Here is a 22,500-nt window from a genome sequence, read left to right as displayed (position 1 = left end):
TAATACGGCGAGAAGGTTTTTTCGTGATTTTGAAATTACTTCAAAAATAACTGGAATCGACAAGGAGTTGCTTCGAAGAGTTAACACTATTTTAATGACACTGAATAGTAAACATAAAATTAGTGGAAATCGATTTGGGGAATATACATCTGAAATTTCTAAACAACAAAAGATTTAGTGGAATAACAGATTTACTAACATCAAAGATTTACTAACATCAAAGCCATATAAGGTATTAAATATTTTCCGCCATAAGAATAAATATGGAAATGTGGTGATGGCAGAGCTTGATGAGGGGATGTTTTATCTTCCCAAACGATATAATAATTTGGAAGATAAAGTAATAGATGAATTTAAAAAGAACCAATTTACTTTAACGAGAAAGTTAGAAATTGGTTTATATGTTTTGGAATTGGAAGAGCTAATCAGTGAAAATCCCACTGGAGAAGACGAACTGGGAGAATTTTTCATACCAAATTATCTATCATTTTTCGGTTGGGAAAATAGAAAAATTTCAAGAAATTCTTAATAAGGATAATTGGTTTATTAGTATATAAGTATCAACGTTTCTTAAAAATAAATTAATTCTAAAAATAAAGCTTTAAAATAAAGATGTCACATATAAAAATTCAACAATTTCTTCAAGATTTTGATGATTTAATTTTTGTCGATCATTAACAAATATTGGAACAGTATTTTGCACTTATTAATAAAAATGGAAATGAAGAACCTATACCATCTAAATATGGATTACACTTCAAAAATTGTTCATGGTCGAATGATAACACAAACGTTGGTCCTGACACTTGCAGTTGTAGAAAACATAAACTACTTATAAGCAAAATAGATGATATTATAAGAAGATATTATTTATTATCTAAACGTCTAAAATAAGTTAATGTAGAAAATATTTTTAATATCAAATATGTTAATTTTAAAGCAAAAATATATTAAAAAATTATAAATAATGCAACATAAACAATTTTTTGTTTTTTGTTAACAATAATTTCCTACAATTTTAAATTTGGATAGGCTCTTGTATTCGAGTTTAAGTTTTGAAGATGAACTCCGCAGATGCCCCAGGGACGGAGCTGTGGCGGCTCAAAGTAGGGTACCTACGACATGTAAAATTTTTAAACTCGTGCCATTTTTTTGTTTTTCGCCCAAATACAATGATTTTTATATTTTCTGAAAGCGCTCGACGAGATCTTGAAAAATTGAGTTTTGTTCATAAATAAAGATTTTGTCATATATTACATATTTATTAAATTTCTAAAACTATGATTTATATCAAAATGTTAATAGGGTCGTAGATAGCTACAACAATTTAGTCCATATTTATCCCTTAATATATTTTTTTAGTTAGATATGGAAATTCTCGACCCTTTACAAAAAATTTCAAGCCAATATCTCAATTACATTCAAAAATATGTTCATTTAAACCTGTATCCTTTAATTTCATATTTTTCATATTTTAGTATTAAATATGACAGAACATGTTTAAATCTTATATTTACCTATTTTCTATTTGTTTGCTTATCCTTATAATTGAAAGGTCTATTATGCTTAAATTTTCAGAAATGTATAACTATTTTTTACCTAAATTTTTTCGACAGATCATTTCGTTCTGTTTCGTTTATGATCATGTAGGTAAAAATATACAGGTAATGATAATTTCGATTCATTCACTAATAAGAAATATCAATGATTGAATTACAGGTTATCCTAAATGTTAATAGGTTGAAGACATTTCAAATTATATAAAAACTACATATAGTAGAAAAGTAGACAAAACAGGCATATCAAAAATTGAAAACTTTTTGATGTAAAAAGTAAGTCTGTGGATGGTAATCAAAAGAAGTTTCGATTACAATTTTGTAGTTGGATGGAAACTACTACGGAAATCTCAACATACAACACATCAGCAGGAGCGCCTTGCAAGTCATACGAAGACTTATGTTCAAGGTCAAAAAAAAGAGGGTCACACAAAAACTTTTTTTAATCTCAAATGAGGAAATTGCTGATACATTTAACGAAATGCTGAAAAAGGAAAACCAACCTATGGATGACGTACATATTGCAACTATTCTTCCTATTGCATCACCAAAACCACTTAAGCGAATTGTGGAAAGTATACCAACTCCAACATCACAATCAAATTTTACTGAAGAGGAAGCAATAGCGCTTATGTTGGAACTGGGTCTCAGTCGAAATAAGTACCAATTATTAAGGAAAGCTTTGCATGAAAAAGGACACAATATATTACCATCATACAAGGCGATCCAGGAAAAAAACAAACTATCCTACCATCACCTATTGATGCTTCCACATCATTAACAGCATCAAGAATAGTGTCAGTTTGTTGTCTTAATGTGTTGATGTTGTCTTACCGCCTTATGCAAAAACGATTATTAAGTTAACAATGGTTGTTAAAACCAGTTTTTATATGGAAAAAGTGTGTAGTAAACCATTGTTAACTTTAATATTCGTTTTTGCATAAGGCCCTTAATGTGTAAGTGGGGATGTGTCGGTTTATCAGCACTTCCAGAATACAAACCAGCTTGTGGAAGTCGGACATTAGCAGACTACAAAAGTGTATTTATGTCATCATTAGTGCCATTACGAATTCGTTCATATTCCCTTAATCCATCATCGTCAAGCTTCGGAAATTCATTTGAAGATATATGGATCAATACAACTCCGAGTTCAAAAAATTTTTGTAGACCCATTGGATTTGAATATATAAAGGAGTCAAAGAAAACAACAAAAGATTTAGTGGAATATTTAAAAGACAAAATAAATGAACTGGAGCCCATTTACATAAAAATAAAGGAATTCTCTATTAACGTATCATATCAGCTAAGCTTAACAATGATTGATGGAAAGGTCAGCAATGCCATAACAGAAACTTCTTCCTGCTGGAGATGCTCAATATGTAATGAGAAAAAGTCGCAATTCTCAAATATAAACAAAAGCAGAAGTATTAACGAAGAAATCCTGTCTTTCGGAATTTCACCACTTCATGCCAGAATACGATTTTTGGATTACTTTTTACACATAGCATACGACCTCAAATATAGAAGTGTGCCAGAGAATCTTACTAAATCAAAAAAAAAAAAAAAATAATGAAGAATTGAAAGAACTGAGAGCTGTGGAAAAAAGCAGAATCCAAGAAGAATTTAAAGTTCAGATGGGATTAAACATCGACAAACCACTTCCAAGTTGCGGACGAAAAGAGAAAAACTTTGTTAATAATGATTTTTGTTTTTTTGTTTTATTTTCAGGCACTTGAGGGTACTTACCGCTGATCCAGGAGAGATTTGGTCCAATTCGTCCCTTAGCTTCCAGGTCAGTAGCCAACAATTAGAAAATTTCCAGATATTAAAAAATTTCTTGCAAAAAAACAAAGAATTAATGTTATTACAAATACAACGTATTAAAATGTATTTTTCTTTATTTGCAGATATTACTTACCATTTTTCCACAAGGTACAACTTCGTTGGAGTTCATTTTTGTTATTTTTTATAAATAAATAAAAAATTGTGAAAATTTTTCAATAAATTTTGTGTTTATTTATTTATTTATTTTTGAACACATGTTAAAAAAGGTAGTATATGGTTGATATTTTGTTTCACATTAGTGTGCGTATATGTGATATTTTTTCTTTCTTTCATATTATGGGGGTAAGCTCAGCTGATAATCGCTTTTTACAAACGTCAGTTCTGTCAAATCTGGTTATATCTGTGATAAAAACGTTAATGGAAGGGTTTCCGAAAAGAGTTCAAAATTTCATTACTAGTGATTAAAACTATAAAAATATTTTTTTTTGTAAATTGTAATAATAATTTGAATCAAATAAAAAAAAATAAAGCTGTAAGTTTAGTGGTTTCTTTTTTATAAACATATATGTATGTTAAGAATTTTTCGATCTCACTCCTTATATGACAAAATCTTTATTTATGAACAAAACTCAATGAAATCTTCAACGCTTGTTAAATTTGTCATTTCAAATAAGAAAATTTTTAAAAATTGTCCAAATATTTTATTCAACACCAAATGTATGTTCTGTCATACTTAATACTAAAATATGAAAAATATGAAATTAAAGGATACAGGTTTAAATGAACATATTTTTGAATGTAATTGAGATATTGGCTTGAAATTTTTTGTAAAGGGTCGAGAATTTCCATATCTAACTAAAAAAATATATTAAGGGATAAATATGGACTAAATTGTTGTAGCTATCTGCGACCCTATTAAAATTTTGATATAAATCATAGTTTTAGAAATTTAACAAATATGTAATATATGACAAAATCTTTATTTATGAACAAAACTCAATGAAATCTTCATCGCTTGTTAAATTTATCATTTCAAATAAGAAAATGCAAAAAAAAAATGAAAAGGTCAAAGGGCATCCCGCAATTCCCAAAAATAGGAATGAAAATCCCAAAAATGGGATTTTTACATTTTTGCCCATAGGGTCCACATTTCTTTCAGGGCTGGGAAAATACTTTTGGAGTAAATAGAAAACATATTGAGGTTTCCAAAACTGCTTTCAGTTTTCTGATCCCAGCTTTGGGATTTTAGAACATGTTGCCCAAAGTTGAAGTTTTGATAAAAATAGGTCATATTTGGAAAAACGCAGTGGCAACATTTTCAAAAAATAGGACAAGTTTTTTACGCCAAAGCGTTCGGCGTAAAGATACCTTTTAGAAAACTATAAAATTGTTATATGTTCTTAAAGAAAATTTTATTTTATTAATAAAAGAGTTAAGACACATTTTGGGCAAAAAAAACGGCAAAAATCTAAAATTTTTTGAATTTTAAAATTAAAAAACGTATATTTTTTGATCTGTAAATGATATTGATCTGAAATTTTTTTGTATATTATTGTAAATTTTTCTAACAAGAAAAAATTGAGTCCATTTGGTCCAAAATTACGCCCGGTATTCAAAAAAAGGCGGACCAAGGTATGGTAAATTTTGTATCACTAAATTTTTAAATGCCTATAACTCGTATATTATAGGAGATAAGTAGTATGTCCAAGCATGTCGAGCACTTTCAGAAAATATAAAAATCTTTGTATTTGGGTGAAAAACAAAAAAAATGGCACTAGTTTAAAAATTTGACATGTCGTAGGTACCCTACTTTGAGCCGCCACAGCTCCGTCCCTGGGGCATCTGCGGGATTCCATTCTGCCCCACTGTGCTGTGGAAAGATGATATTACCATGTGTTATTGTAGGGTAAGAATACGTGTTTTATTGTTGTAGAAATGAAACTAAATCGATTCGCATCGGAATAAAAACCCTTTATTATATACATTTTTTGAATTACATATTTATAGAGATATAAAACTAGAAAATAATGAAAAAATGCATACATTAATTTAATACCATAATTAAATGTTAAAATTTAGTAGTAATTTTTAAGGATTATTTTGAAACAAATTTTGCTGCAAATTATATATTTACATTCATATATATTTACATTCATATAAAAGTCTTCTAAAAAATATTTTTAGGAAAATAGCTAAATAAAAACATTTGTTGTTGAGCAATGCGTAAGTTGCACCAAAAATACAATTCATTCCTTTTGGTTTGATGAGAATAACGAATGTTATAAACACAGAATGGAGATGCTTAATTTACTAGTTCTTATTTTACTACGGAAGCATTCCACATGGGAAACATACAAATACAAATTATCCAGTACAGAAAAAGTAAAAATTTTGAAACATTAAACTGCTAAATAAATTTAATAAATACTAAACAAAAAATTATAACTTTATTCTATACAAAAATAGAGACAGAAGTTCATAATTGAACTGTCTATAAAATTACATATGGTAAGTACATATGTATGTATATACATAATTGAATAGTCTAAAAAAGAACATTCTAATTCGGTACAACAATAAAACACGTATTCTTACCCTACAATTACAACCGGTAACATTTGCTCTTCCACAGGTTATTTGCACATAAATTGTATAGAAACAAAACTTCTTTTAGTTTTTAATATTCTTTAACCTGAATGTGTTTTCAAAAAAAAATAAAAACAGAAACAATGTACACGTACATTTCTATTGGAATGTACCATATACATGTGTATGTGCTTTTTGTTCTCTCTAATTCTCTAAGTAAACATGAGAGTGAGGACGATGATTTAGCAACATCTTCATGTATTTAGAGTCTTTGATAAAATCTCTTCCAAGTTATTGCAGTAGTGATTTGACTCAGTTGACTGACTTCAGTTAGCTTGTGACAGAAAAATAAATACTTGAATTTTCTTCAGTTAAGTCGACATTTAAGAAATTATAGTCGAGAGGGGCAGACCATACAATACCCTTCACCTTTTATAAAAATATAATGTGATTTAGTTGCCATAATAAAGCATTTAAGCTGAATTGTACCTTGCCTCAGATATACATATGTAGGTACTTAAGCCGTTAAAATTGTGGACATTTAAGTGAAATTTTAAGGGCGGTTTTTTATATATTAAACACTTTTTGTCGAGATATGAGTATATTGGCAATGTAAACTATTTTCAACAGGCTTTGTCTACGGTACCATGTGCCAAATATCACATATTATCAATTATTAATTATTAATTATCTCCAAAATTGCGACCTGTAGTTTGATTACAATGTTTACAAGCCCTATTCGGGGGTTAAGTTTGTGAGGGCTAATTAGACTTGAAATGTTTATGGGTTTGAAAACTATAAAATTTTATGAACTTAAAATAATAGTATTTGAATTTTGAGTATTAGAAAAATTATATTGATATGAAAAATTCATTGATTGAAAAATTTTGAACTTGATAGACGACTTAAAAATAAAATAGTGCGTATTTTTTTAAGATTTGAGTCATAAAAATAGGCGCAATTTACATGAAGACTTTTCAGACGTCTGTTTTTTTCCAATTCTCTTTTGAGAATCTTCAAAAAAATCATTAACATTTATACGGTGATTTTTTACATGCAACTATGCATGTCTTTTTTTGATGTTTAATTGTATAATCCTTTTTAATTACTTATTCGTAGTAAAAATAAAATGAAATTTTTAACATAAAAACCATTTAATTTGATTTAAAACATTTAATTACACGCTATATTATTTTTTTAATGCAAATTTTAATGTGTTTATGTAAAAAAAGACATAATTATTTATTTTACATGAGCATAATATCAACAGTACGAATCAGTTTAAAGAGGAATGTCAAAAACAATCATGAAAATCCCAAATCATGTTTGTTTTCTTACCCCCCATTCTCCTCTTCCCCGCTCACCACCAATCACCGACAAACATGAAAACAGACGTCTGGGCAAACATGAAAAAAAATCATCGTGTAAATTGGGTGATAGACTTGAGATTTTGTCCAACAATTCAGAAAGAGAACATTAATATAAATTTGCTTATATGAAATGCAATTTATTTTGAATATTGAAGATTCAAGACAAAATTTTATTCAAACAGTTGGAAGCTGCTTTGGAAATTTTATTAAATTACAATTTGGTGAATAAAACATCAAAATTCAAATACTAAGTCCAGATAAGTAGTGTGGTTATCTAAAATCAAATCCTTATCAAAATTGAATAATCCATATCTTAAAGTCTTCAAAACTTCAACGAATTTTCTTAACTTCCATATCTAAATATATTAATCTAACTAACTAAATTTATCCTAATTCTCATCTTAATTTAATAATACTTCAAACTTAACTAAATATTATAAATTGAAATTTGGTCAACTATAATATTACTTAATTCATTTAAAACTTAATTTAACTTAAAGCTAATTTGATTATAGTTAATTTAATATAAACTTGCCTTAAAATCTAATGATATTTTCCTAATATATCTAAAATTTAAAATTTTTTTAAAATAATATTTTTACTTACCTTTAATTACCTTAATATTTACATTAATTGATCATTAATATTTACTTAAAACTAACTTAATATAATGTAAATTCTGAAACAACAAACTTTATTATAAATACACAATTAAAATTTTTATTTTTTATAAAGAAACTTTTACGTTGAATATTACCATAATTCCAAAATATTTAAGCAATTTAGTGATAAAAAAACTAAAATTTGTAAATGAGGCTTTATATAGGTCAAATATGGGCCGATCCTCGGTAAATTTGGGAAAAGGATGTATTTTTAAATAACAGTTAGTTTTGTTGAGTTTCATTGCGATACAAATGGTTACAAGTCAAATTTAGACGTTTAAGACATTTTTTGAAGGGGGGTTTGTATGGGGGCTAGGGTCAAATAAGGGCCGATCCTTACGAAAATCTGCAGTGTCATTTATACTTATATAAAACTTATTTGTGCCAATTTTTAGAGAGATAATAGAATATTTGACGTAATTATGGCATAAAAAGTTCAAATCGGGAGGTACGGTTGTATGGGGGCTAGGTGAAATAATGGACCGATTTCAACCATTTTCAATAGGCTTCGTCCCTGTGCCAAAAAACATGCTTGGTCCAAATTTTATCAAATTATCTTTACCTTGCGAACAAGGTTTACATGGACAGCCAGCCAGCCGGACAGACGGACGGACATGTCTTAATCGACTCAAAAATGATTCTGAATCGATCGGTATACTTTAAGGTGGGTATTGGACCAATATTTTTGTATGTTACAAACTTCAGCACAAACGTATAATACCCTCCCCACTATAGTGGTGTAGGGTATAATTAATACTATATTGATACACTACATAACAAACAATTAATTACACTTCATTATTAAATTTACATTATAATTTGAAAATGTTAACTTTAAAATTTGTTTTAATAAACATTGATTCATTTTGTATTTAAAAAATGTTAAATTAAAAATTTTTATACCCTTCACCTTCGTGAGAAGGGTATATATAAGTTTGTCATTCCGCTTGTAATTTCTATAATATAATTTTCAGATCCCAAAAAGTATATATATTCTAGATCCTTGTAGATAACGGAGTCGATTAAGCCATGTCCGTCTGTCTGTATGTTTGTTGAAATCATTTTTTAGAGGACCCCAGATATCGGCTAGAAACATGAAATTAAGTATGTGGAGCCTGGCTTAAGTTAGAAACCATAAAAGGGAACTTTTCGGTATTTTTTTGTTTTTAAAAGCTACTTTTGGGATTTTTTCTAATATTGAACCTAGAAATGTGAAATTAAGTATGTAGAGTCTGAATTAGGTGTGAAGTTCAAAAGGTACTTTTGGAATATTCTATAATATTGAACCAAGGGACATGAAATTTAGTACGTAGATTTGGAATTAGATGAGAACCCATAAAAAGTAGCTTTTTGGTGCTTTTTCGTTTTTCAAATGGTACTTTTTGAGTTTTCTATAATAAAGAACTTAGAAACATGATATTAAGTATGTAGAGTCCAGATTAGACGAGAACACATCAAAAGGGATTTTTTGGTACTTTTTCGTTCTACAAAAGGTACTTTTTGAATTTTCTATAATATAGAACCTAGAAACATGAAATTAAGTATATAGAGCCCGGATTAGATCAGAATACATAAATGGGAACTTTTTGGTACTTTTTCGTTCTACAAAAGGTACTTTTTGAATTTTCTATAATCTTAAACCTAGAAACATGAAATTAAGTATCTAGAGCCCACATTAAGTCACAACACATAAAAGGGGACCTTTTGTTACTTTTTCGTTCTATAAAAGGTACTTTTTGAGTTTTTTTTAATATTGGACCTAGAAAAATGAAATTTAGCATGTATGGCCTTCACTATGTAAGAACCTAGAAAAAGGTTCTTTTTGAATTTTCTATAATATTGAATCTAGAAACATGAAATTAAATTTGTGAGTCCGGAATAAGTGAGAACACATAAAAGGGGACTTTTAAGTACTTTTTCGTTCTACAAAAGGTACTTTTTGAAATTTCTATAATACTGAAGCTAGAAACATGAAATTAATTATGTAGAGTCTGAAATAAGTGGGAACCCATAAAAGGAGGCTTTTTGGTACTTTTTCGTTTTTGAAATTTCTAGAATATTTAACCCACAAACGTGAAATTAAGTATGTAGAGTCTGGCTTAAGTGAGAACCCATAAAAGGGGACTTTTTGGTACCTTACCATTTTGCAAATGGTATTTTTTGATTTTTCGTAATAAAATTGTTGTCTAATTTCGATTTCTCACAATTCTTTTCTGGCGATGTCGACTACCAATGTTCCTCTATATCTAATCTCACTAATTTGCTCTTTTCTTGTGTCCCTATTGTTAGAAAAAGAATTAGGTATGATGATGTTGATTGGATGAATTCCAGTAATATTAGGCTTGCTCTTTCTCTTCGTGATTTGTATTATCGTGCGTATTTATCTAATCGTTCTGATTTGAATTGGAAAACGTTTTGTCGACTTCGCAATAAAAAAGGAAACATTTTTCAAGATTTTTTGAGGGGATGGACTCAGCAGGTTTATGGAGAGTTTTAAGAGGGTCTGGTTGTATTGGTGATAATTTAAGCACATATGAGGAAGGTGCTAATCAATTAAATGATTTTTTTGTATCTGTAAATTCAACTACTTCTCACGATTTCGTTGAATTTGTTGATCTGATTAACTCCTTTTCTTTTCGCTGTGTTAATGAAAGTGAACTGTGTGAGGCCTTACTAAATGTTAAATCGAGGTCAGTTGGGGTTGATAATATACCTATTCGATTTACCAAATTGATTTATCCTTTAATATCTGAACACTTACTTTTTCTAATTAATAATATATTGACTACTTCTAAATTTCCATCATACTGGAAAATAGCTAGAGTTGTTCCTATTCTAAAGTCTAGAGTTCTTCACGGTCCTGGTAATCTTCGTCCTATCTCAATTCTTCCTGTTTTATCGAAGGTTGTTGAACACATCATGACACACATACTTTCTTTAGTATATAACGCTACTTATGAAAAACAGTATGCTTATCGTAGGAGTTTTAATACGACTTCCCTACTTTTATAGTTAACTGATTGTATTAGGCAGAATGCTAATGACAACAACTATAGTGTTCTTATTTCTCTTGATCTTTCAAAGGCGTTTGATTCTATAAGCCATTACAGTTTTATAAGCTTAGGGATGAATTTAATTTTTCTGGTTCTGCCTGTAAGCTTATATTTTCTTATTTGTATAACAGATCACATGGGGTTAGTTCGAGTTTGCGCTTCCTTTCGTCAGGGGTACTTCAAGGATCTGTTTTAGGACCTCTTTTATTCATGGTATATATAAACAGTCTACCCTATTTTGTTAACTCTACAATTTGTGATACTTTTTTATTTGCTGATGATTATTTTTTTTTTGTTATTTAAATGCTCTTTGCTCTTTGGACGTTTTGGTGAATAACATTAACTTTGGCTTAGGTCTTTGAGTGGACCTCATTTAACTCATTAACTATAAATCCTTCCAAAACCAAAGCCATTATGTTTGGTTCTACTAATCGTTTTTTGTCGTTTTTTTATTTAAGAATATTTTCGCATTCAAATAATGCTTTTCGACTGAAACTTTTAAGGCTCTTTTCAAATCACTGATATTTTACTAATCAATACCTAAATTGGCTCATATGCTCTTTTGCTACTGACTTGGACCTTTGTACCTTTTTATGTAAGTTTTTTTTTCCTGGCAGGGGGAGCCAATTTGATCAATTTGGTAAATTGTATTTTAGCTATTGAATGAATTATAGTAATGTTATTATTTAATGTATTAATATACATAGTTTTAAGTATTCAGGTATAAGTTTTCGTGCTAGGACAGTCGTTTATGCACCATTTTAAAGCATTAAAATTGCAATTTGTTTTGGTATATAGTTTATGGCATAATGTATTTTTAGAAAATGGCCAATTGGATAAATCGATAGAATTATTTTCCAGGTTTAAAAAGGCGGTAAGGTAATTTGAGGTTCGATTTGTTGTTGTGAATAACTTTGACAGTTTTTATGCTATGACAGTCATTATGCATCATTAGGATTGAACTTTAATATGGTATATCATTTGTAGCATAATGTTGTGTTATTACAATTGGTCAATTTGATAGATCGGTAAAATTATTGTTCTATGTATCAAATGCAGTAATCTGATGAGGTTCCGATAGGCTGCAATTAACTTTGGCAGTTTTCATGCTAGGACAGTCGTTTATGCACCAGTTTAGAGCATTATGATTGCACTTTTATTTGGTATATCATTTGTGGCATAATGTATTCGTCTACAAAAAGGTCAATTTGATGGATCGGTAGAATTGTTCTTCTTTGTTTAAAAACGCTGTGATTTGAGGTTCCCATATGGTTGCAAATAACATTGACAGTTTTTATGCCAGGACAATCGTTTATGCATCATTTTAAAGCATTACAGTTGCACTTGTTTTGGTGTACAATTTGTGGCATAATGATTTTTTACAAAAATTGGATAGATCGGTATATTTATTGGTACAGGTCTAGAAATGCGGTAATTTAAGACTCCGATATAGTTGCAAATATCTTTTATAGTTTTCATGTTATTGCAGTCGTTTAAATATCTTTTTATTGCATTATAGTTGCCATCTGTTTTGGTATATAATTTATTGCATAATGTATTTTTAGAAAATGGCCAATTGGATAGATCGGTAGAAATATTTTCCCAGGTTTAACAAGGCGGTAATTTGAAGTTCCGATATGGTTGTGAATAACTTTGAAAGTTTTCATGCTATGACAGTCATTTATACATCATTTTAAAGCATTATGATTGCACTTTGGTATATCATTTGTTTCATAATGTGTTCGTCTAAAAAATGGTCAATTTGAAGGATCGGTAGAATTGTTGTTCTATGTTAAAAACACTGTGATTTGAGGTTCCGATATGGTGCAAATAACTTTGACAGTTTTCATGCCAGGACAATCGTTTATGCATCATTTTAAAGCATTACAGTTGCACTTTGTTTTGGTGTATAATTTGTGGCATAATGAATTTTTACAAAAATTGGATAGACGGTATATTTATTGGTACAGGTTTAGAAATGCGGTAATTTAAGGCTCCGATATGGTTGCAAATATCTTTTATAGTTTTCATGTTATAGCAGTCGTTTATATATCTTCTTATTGCATTATGGTTGCCAATTGTTTTGGTATATATAATTTATTGCATAATATATTTTTAGAAAATGGTAATTGGATAGATCGGTAGAATTATTTTACAGCTTTAAAAATGCGGTAATTCGAGGTTCAATATTGCTGCAAATAACATTGACAGTTTTTCACGCTATGACAGTTATATAGGCATCATTTTAAAGCAGTATGATTGCACTTTAATATGGTATATTATTTGTAGCATAATGTGTGTTTTTACAAATTGGTCAATTTGATTTTTGATTTGTTTTGGTATATAATTTGTTGCTTAATATATTTTTAGAAAATGGCTAATTGGATAGATCGGTAGAATTATTTTCACAGCTTTAAAAATGTGGTAATTCAAGGTTCCAATATTGCTGCAAATAACATTGACAGTTTTCACGCTATGACAGTTATCATTTTAAAGCATTATGATTGCACAATAATATGGTTTATCATTTGTAGCATAATGTGTGTTTTTACAAATTGATCAATTTGATAGATCGGTAGAATATTGTTCTATATATCAAACGCAGTAATCTGAGGTTTCGATATGGCTGCAATTAACTTTGGCAGTTTTCGTGCTACGACAGTCGTTTATGCACCATTTTAAAGCATTAAAATTGCCATTTGTTTTGGTATATAATTTATTGCATAATGTATTTTTAGAAAATGGCCAATTGGATAGATCGTAGCGTCCTTGTGCCAAAAAACATGCTTGGTCCAAATTTCATCAAATTATCTTGAAAATTGCGGCCTGTACCTTTCGCACAAGGTTTACATGGACAGCCAGCCAGCCGGACGGACATACAACATCAGCACAAACGTATAATACCCTCCCCACTATAGTGGTGTAGGGTATAAAAAACACTTTAATTTATCCATAAAATCTAAATATAGAACTAAGTCGCGGTCCCAATGATATAGTGGAAGTCGAAGGTTATGAATATCAAATTTTCGCATGTATCGCGATTATTGTTCGTCGTACGATTTTAAATGTTATTACAACTTTTGAAGGGTATACAATTTCTAATATTTCGGTAATAATATTAGATAGATAGATAGATAGATAGATAGATAGATAGATAGATAGATAGATAGATAGATTGATAGATATAGATTAGAATAAAGAACTAGTCGCCACTGCTGTCATATATTTATAGCTTGTACTAACTAACTAACATTTTTTTAACAATATCATTAATAGTTTTTTAAACGATAAAATAGGACTGGTTTCATGAAATCCAAAGTAATCGGTTTTATCGTATTTTTTGCTGTTCAACCAAAAAGGAACAAGTAAGAGTGCTATATTCGGCTGTGCCGAATCTTATAGAATCTTCACCATAGTGTATTTTGAACATATTAGTTTTATAAATTTTTTCCCAACTACATCATTATAACATCAAAAGCAAAACAAAATGAACAACAACAACGCTAAACGAAATAAAAAACAAAATACACAACAGACATCTAAACATACATAATGAAAAACACAGAAACAAAATAAACACAGACCTACATCCAAATATACGAACAGAATTCACAAAAACAAAATACTCAACTCAATGACGCCAACAGCATCCAAACATACAAAACAAAATATACAGCTGAAAAACCAAATACATCTACACACACGTGTACATCTTTTTCTAATATACAGTGTTGTTGTTGCTTTTTTAACATAGCATGAAAAAATATGACATTTTTTTGATGAAATTTTCAGAGGTTGTCTCGGATTTTTGCTCATATCTCCGTTATTTACCGACCGATTTAGCTGATTTTAAAAAGCGATCTTCTCGAAAGCATGTCTAACAGAAGTATTGACAATTCGGATCTCGCCGATATCTGGGGTCTTCTGAAAACTGATTTCAACAGACAGACGGACATGGCTTAATCGACTCCGCTATCTATAAGGATCCAGAATATATATACTTTATAGGATCGGAAAATTATATTATAGAAATTACAAACGGAATGACAAACTTATATATACCATTCTTACGAATATGAAGGATAAAAAAAATAAAAACTAAACTAAAACCGGTTTGAAATGAGGAAGAAGATGGTATTACTTCCCCATTCTCTACCTTCCCTACCATGCTATCACATTGTCGCCGCTCTGATAGCCCTATCTATAACCTTAACTTTTGCTCACTAACTTTTCTTGGTTATGAATAATAAACAAGTAAGAGTTTTATATTCGGCAGTGCCGAATCTTATATACCCTTCATAATGATGTGTTAAAAAACAGTCAGTACGAATTTTTTTATTTCATTTATTTTCATTTATTTATTTTCATAACATGTAATATAAGCCTAATTGCCAAAATAAAACAAGTAGGAAAGTATAGTCGGGCATGGCCGACCATATGATACCCTACACCATGAGTATATTTTTACAATTTTTACTTTTAAAAAATTTTTATTTTTTGTAAAGAAAATGAAATTTTATATGGCAGTGAATGAAAATATTAGTTATTTATTTTTTTTTTTTTTTGAAAGGATATTTTATCTCAAAACATATTATAAACACGATTTTTTGTTATTTTTTCTTGAATTAAAAAAAGTATGTAAAATACTTTTTTAATTTTCAATACTAAAATGTACAGTTTTTCATTTTTCAATTTTAATTAAAAGTTTCTTTACAAAAAATAAAAATTTTATAAAAAGTAAAAATTTTAAAAATATACTCATGGTGTAGGGTATTATATGGTCGGCCATGCCCGACTATACTTTCCTACTTGTTTTTTATTATTCTGAAAACTTTGTTAAAATCCACATAGTACTAATAAATAAAACAGGGACGATATGTATATTAGGGATATAACTATTGACATTTGTTATATATATGTAAGTTGGCATAGCATAGTCGAATAGACCTTTAAAATGTGAGAAACTACGTCATTAGTTTTTCGTGGTTGTAAGAACTTCACGCACCGAATGTTTGTCCGTCTGTTGACATTGGATTTTTGAATGCTCCATAAATCTCGGTAATCCAAATGTTAACTAACTGAATTAGATATGCCATTAAGAATTTAGCTGTTAAAAACCAGTAAAATAGGTCTACAAGTATCGGATAAAATGTCAAAACAAATATTATTAACAAATTGTTGTCCAGCTTTTTAAAACCCAATGTCCACTTTTTGCGGATCAGAATCTGACAACCCTAGTAGGATGGACATGCTCTAATGTCCTCTTTGTAGGATATTCGCAAACCAGGTAAAATGAGTGGCAATACTTCCTCCCATTTTTCAGTTCGATAGCACTTTATTGCAGACTTAATAAATCGACGGTATCACTCGATCAATTCAGCAGGATGATATGCAGTTGTCCTTAGGTATGTAATCCATAAGAGATTGTTGAAATCTCGAAACATGTTCGACACAAACTGCCTGCCCTGGTGAGTTGTAATTCTCTGAGAGACGCCAAATCGTGATATCCATCGTTGATAAAACGTAAATGCTATTGTTTCGGTAGTATTGTCCTCCACGAGGATGCTTCGAGCCAACGTATAAAGCGGTTAACACATGTGAGACAGTAACGTCATGAATGGCGGCATCCCACAATATCGATGTTGACATGTTCGAATCTTGCACCAGGAAGAGCATAGTTAGAAATCGGGGCTTCGTTATGTAAATGGATTTTGTTGACATGGAATACATTCTTTACACCATTTTCTGCAATCTTTTCTCATTCCTGGCCAAATAAAACGTTAAGACATCTGTTTGAAAGCGTATTATAAGGCTTATGTTATGTAAAATATTTCTTGTGCTGAGTTTAACCGTTCTGGGTAGAAACCTAGGCGTTGACTTATGTTGTTTTCGAGTTGTTGTAAAATTGCGCGTAGTGCAATGCATCCAATGTAATAGCCAGCCAAGTGAAAAATGTGTAAAATCCTGGATGTGTGGAATGGGGTAACTATCTGGCTCTGTTATACAGTTTAGCCGTCGCACGATCTTCGTCGTACAACTTCGTTCTTTTAGTTCTAATTAATTAATGAAATACTTTTATAAAACTCACCGCTTTTGCGTAAAGAACAAAATCTGCTCCTATTATTGGCTGGGTGACAACGGCTATTATGAATTACCATTTGAAGTCACGATGGAGTCCCAAGTTCAATGTAATGGTTTTTTCACCAAACATTTTTATTTGTGAATGGTTAGCAGCGTACATACTATTTAGTTTTTTACCTTGCCACCTTAAATATGGTGAAACAGCGTATCCATCAGCGTTGCTGGCAATATGTCTGTTGGAGGCAGCTCATTTAACCTCATTATTACCATGCATAATTATTTATTTTTCTTATAAGTAACGTGTTCAAAAAACGTGTTTTCTTAGAATTCGATATCACCATTTAAGGTGTATGTTGTTTCGTGGTTTTAATAGAATTAACTTTATTTACAAAATCAAAATTGTGCATGTTCAATTTAGGTTGTTTAGGTAACATAAAATAATTGTCATGTTGTTTCGTGGTTTTAATAGAATTAACTTTATTTACAAAATTCAAATTGTGCATGTTCAATTTAGGTTGTACGTTTAGGTAACATAAAATAATTGTTGGCTTAATTTTTTATTTTCCTTATATATAACGACAATTAAAGTTGTTGCTTAATTGTTTCGTTTTCCAAAAAAACAGTTTTTTCTTAGAATATCGTCGGGGTCACCATTTATGGTGTATGTTGTTTCGTGGTTGAAATAGAACTAACATTATTTACAAAATCAAAATTGTACAATTTCTTACTTGTTTTCTTATAAGCTTAAAATCAAGACAATTTTGACATCAATTTTGAACAGTCAAATATGCATATATCAACAGTAAAATGTGATTAAGTATTTTATGTCCATACTTAATCACATTTTACTGTTGAGCAGATTTTTTAGTTTACTATAAGTTGAGAATACTTAAATATTATGTTATTAAACAATATATTATTTTATAATATCCCAGACAACGCCGGGTACAATAATTCTAGATGTCACCTTAATTTCCGCTTTCATCTCTTTTAGGCGGACATGCCTGACTATACTTGTTTTCATATATATTTACATTCAATAATATTGAATATTAAATCAATATACGACAAATTTAAATTGAATTGAAATGAAACGTGTTTGTTTACTCTTTTAAACTTTTTACTAAATTTTACTTACCCTTTTTCACCTTTATAAACATTGTAGTCGGATTCATTTGTGGAAAAAAAATTGCTGCGTGTAAGTCGTTGTCTGTCATCATTTAAAAGATGTTTCTGATCAGAATTCGAATCAAGAGATGTTGCAGGATCCGAAGATGTTAATGCAGTATAGTGCGGTGGTATTGAATCAAAATTTACCAAATTGTTATTTTGGTGATCCATTGTGTTAAAGGCCGTGGCATAATCCTTAACTATGGCAGAAACTTCAAAGCCTGCGGATATTAAAGCACCCGAATTTGAAGGAATTTCAATTTGTTTTTCTTCACCTGTTATTTCTTTTGAGGATAAGTTCTTTTTCTGTAATAATAGAAACGTTTTGATGTGATTTATAATTATTTAAAATATTTTCGTATTCCATTAGTGTATTCAAACCCCCGAAGCATTTTTCGCTGCTAGGTCAAACTTTTACGATATCGCTAATTGAAAGTTCATAGTGGGTTAACGGAATTTTTAACTTTAATTAATAGACACTATTAACGAATAGGGTATCATATAAAATCTTCTTCGAAGTGCCATTGTATAATATGTAAATCAAGAACATCCATTTCGATATTTTCGCGGTTTCCGAAAAAAGCATATTTTTTTTGGAAAAACCAAAGAATGGTATTTAAACGGCTATAAATGGCCTAATTAAATTTTTTTTGCGAAATGCACTGTTTAATGTATATATATTTAAATTCTTAAAACATGTTTTTTTTAACTTTAAACTATAATATTTTTTAAAAAAATTTTTTTTTGATTTTTGCACATTTTGTATAAAAAGGTGGGGAAAAATATTTTGATTTGAAAATAATTGCACGCTTTAGAAATATCAATGACAAATGTAAACGTTGGATACCTATATTGAATATTTTTGATATAAATTTTGAGACTTTAAAAGAATGGACAAAAACGCGAATATAAACAAGCAATATTCGGCTGTGCCGAATCTTATATACCCTTCACCATAGTGTATTTTAAACATAATTAATCTTACAGTCTAGTTAATAAAAACATTAAAAAAATTTGAGTCGATTTAAGCCGAATGTTTCGGCGGCGGCTAAGCTCAGACTCGAAGCCGGTCGACTTCGACCTCTGATTCATTGCTGGTAAACATTGACGAGACGTAGATTTTGTTTTTGTTTATCGTAAAAAAATTGTTTTAAAAAGCACTTGGAAAAAATTTGTGTTAGTTTTAAATTTCAAACTTACATTATTCGCATAAAAATTATTGTACAATAACTCACAATCTACTCTCATATAATTGAAAACGTTTTAAATACTTTTTCATATTCATTAAAAAATATATTTGCAAAACAAAAGGGAAAATTATTTTATTTTAACAAAAAATGCAAATCATATTTTTTTGCTGTGTATACTTTGTATGTTTGAATTCCAAACATACAAAAAAATACACAGCTGAATAAAACCAAATACATCTACACACACACGTGTACATCTATTTCAATGTACAGTGTTTTTGTTGCTTTTTTAACAATTTTTTGATGAAATTTTCAGAGGTTGTCTCGGATTTTTGCTCATATCTCCGTTATTTACCGACCGATTTTGCTGATTTTAAATAGCGATCTTCTCGAAAGCATGTCTAATAGAATTATTGAAGATTCGGATCTCGCCGATAAATGGGGTCCTCTAAAAACTGATTTCAACAGACAGACAGACAGACGGACATGGCTTAATAGACTCCGCTATCTATAAGGATCAAGAATATATATACTTTATAGGGTCGGAAAATTATATTATAGAAATTACAAACGGAATGACAAACTTATATATACCCTTCTCACGAAGGTGAAGGGTATAAAAATGATCAAATACAAGATTAATTTAATCACATAAAAATTAAATAAAATTTGACGAATTTGTAAAAATTAGCTGTTAGAAATAATACTGTTTGAAAAAATTAGATCTTTTATAATTTTACGAAAGCTGTGTTATGAATATGGGAGATTTTTACATTTACTAATGCGCTTTCGAAAGACCTTTTAAATCATACCACTGTCGCCCTACTCCAATAAACATTTTTATCTTTGCATATTAAGTGTTTAAAAAATGGACTCGAATGACCCATTAAAAATCAATATTTGTGGTCCAAAATCTGCAAGCTGAACAAAACATATGTTTTGAAGTGAATTCTGAAAGTATTTGTAAAGTTTTAATAAACTTAGTTTTAAAAAGCGCAACTTTCAATGACCGATAACATAAAAGTTTGACCTACCAACGCCAAACGGCTTTAATACTTCAACCTAGTACTTTATGTTATCATGGGAATTTTTCACCCCCCAGACCATGACCCTCAATTTGTTGCAAGGATTTGTTGAATTGATGTTGTCTGTCGAGCTTTACTAGACTTGACTTAATGATTTCAGTTATTTTGTGATTTAATGGTTTTAAGTGATATTTGAAACCATGTTGTTGACTTTCTATCAGAGATATGACCATTATTGGTACTAAGAACATTTAATAATGAATTATGTGATATTAAGTGATTTTCAGACGTATATAATGAATCATATATACCACAGGCATTTATGCCGAATTTTATATCGAAAACTGATTCATATCTACACAAAACATATTTGTGTTGAATTTTTATCAAGATAGCTTTATTTGACAATTGTTTATATGTATACAGAACATACTCAAGTTGAATTTTATCCACATAACTGTGAATAACCACAAAAAATTAAAAAAAATAGTAGTAAGTGCTAATTAATATAATTTTGAGAAAAATCACCAAAGCAATATATTTTTATATCCTTCACCTTCATGAGAAGGGTATATATAAGTTCGTCCTTCCGTTTGAAATTTCTATTTATGATTTTCCGACCCTATAAAGTATATATTCCGGATCCTTATAAATAGCGGAGTCGATTGAGCCTCACTTTGCTGCAAGAGCAGCACTAATGTGTTGTTTTTGGCTAGAATTATGAAATTAAGTATGTGGAGCCTGGCTTAAGTTAGAAAGTTTGAATATTCTACATTATTGAACCTAGAAGCATTAAGTTAAGGGCGGGTTTCTTACTCCTCAGTTAAACTAGGCTTAACTTGTTGTTAGATTAAACTCGTAACAAATTTAGGCGGACTTTAACCGATGATTGTGTTTTTCAATTTTAGATTTAAGTTCAGTTAACTTTGTTAGTATTGCCAACTTTTCATTTAAAAACATAAACAATGAACTGTTTTTTGCAAACAATACTTTTGTAAAATGTAAAAATTTTGGAAATATGTTAAATAAACATTTAACACAATAATAAATAAAACAAAACAAATCAGAAAATTCCAATTTACTTAATATATTAAGTTTTTCTTCCGAAATCATTGTTTTATTGTTTTTGTTAATTATGTTTTCTTAGGAATTACGTTCAGGAAACTGAGTTTCTGAACACTGAAAAATATTTTTTTCACGGTAAGAAGCGCACAACAGGCCTGATAGTGGCCTTAATAACATCGCTGTTGTAGTTTTGTAGTAATCGCTTGAAGGTCAAAATTCTCTTACAAACTAATAACACGATTAAATTGTACATAAAAAACCGTGAAGTGTGCGGTTTAGGATAGACTCATATTTATCCCTACCCCAATACAATCCCTTTTATATAAAAACTTTTTGTTGGGCAACTATAAGTGAAAATATTACAGAAAATATTATTACGGATAGCGATCGAATTCAATTCACTCCCGAACGAGTTTAATTCGAGCGATTTAAATATTGCATTTTTTCACGAATAAAGCTTTTTGACTCGCGAATTTTAAAATTTAACTCGCGATAAGAATTAAAAATTTAAAGAGCCTTAAATAGAACTTACTCGCGATTCGAAACGAGTTAATCGCAAGTTTTATAATTTTGTAAAAAAATAATAATTTATAACATATAACTACTTTACCGATATGATACAACCAAAAAATAGAAAATGCAATGAAACTATGTGCATATGTATCTACATACATATGTATATACATGTCCATTCATACATATGTATATTATTTGCAATTATAATAATTTTTATTTGCAATTTATAATTTTTGAATTGTGCCACATAATTTAATGCTAATAAAGAAGACATTTGTAAGAATGTAAGAACAAAAATTCACATATGTACATATGTATGTGTGTACGTCACATAAGGCTTCAACTATTGTTTTTTATGAATTACTTGTATATACCGAGTAAACAATTTTTTCAGACATGTCTGATGTCAGAAATTTCCTGAAATTATTCTTATACTTTATC

The 22,500-nt window shown here is 29.5% G+C and overlaps 1 protein-coding gene and 1 long non-coding RNA gene across 5 annotated transcripts in view; one reads left to right on the top strand and one right to left on the bottom strand.

Annotated features, from left to right (window-relative positions):
- Nucleotides 1-22,500, bottom strand: part of LOC111687833 (serine-rich adhesin for platelets) — a 240,311-nt gene that overhangs the window by 93,878 nt on the left and 123,933 nt on the right. For all 4 annotated transcript variants that reach the window (XM_046956691.1, XM_046956696.1, XM_046956694.1 and 1 more), the window contains one exon: nucleotides 18,232-18,569. In XM_046956691.1, the coding sequence (XP_046812647.1) occupies nucleotides 18,232-18,569 (338 nt within the window). The remainder of the gene's footprint in view (nucleotides 1-18,231; nucleotides 18,570-22,500) is intronic.
- LOC124421460 lies at nucleotides 3,279-3,533 on the top strand. The gene is made up of 2 exons (XR_006941673.1): nucleotides 3,279-3,348; nucleotides 3,464-3,533. It is a non-coding gene; the product is annotated as an uncharacterized LOC124421460 (long non-coding RNA).

This window comes from Lucilia cuprina, chromosome X (genome assembly GCF_022045245.1).
Source record: "Lucilia cuprina isolate Lc7/37 chromosome X, ASM2204524v1, whole genome shotgun sequence".
Classification (NCBI taxonomy): domain Eukaryota; kingdom Metazoa; phylum Arthropoda; class Insecta; order Diptera; family Calliphoridae; genus Lucilia; species Lucilia cuprina.
The sequence above is the reverse complement of the archived record's forward strand: the minus strand, read 5'-3'. Positions and strand labels throughout refer to the sequence as shown.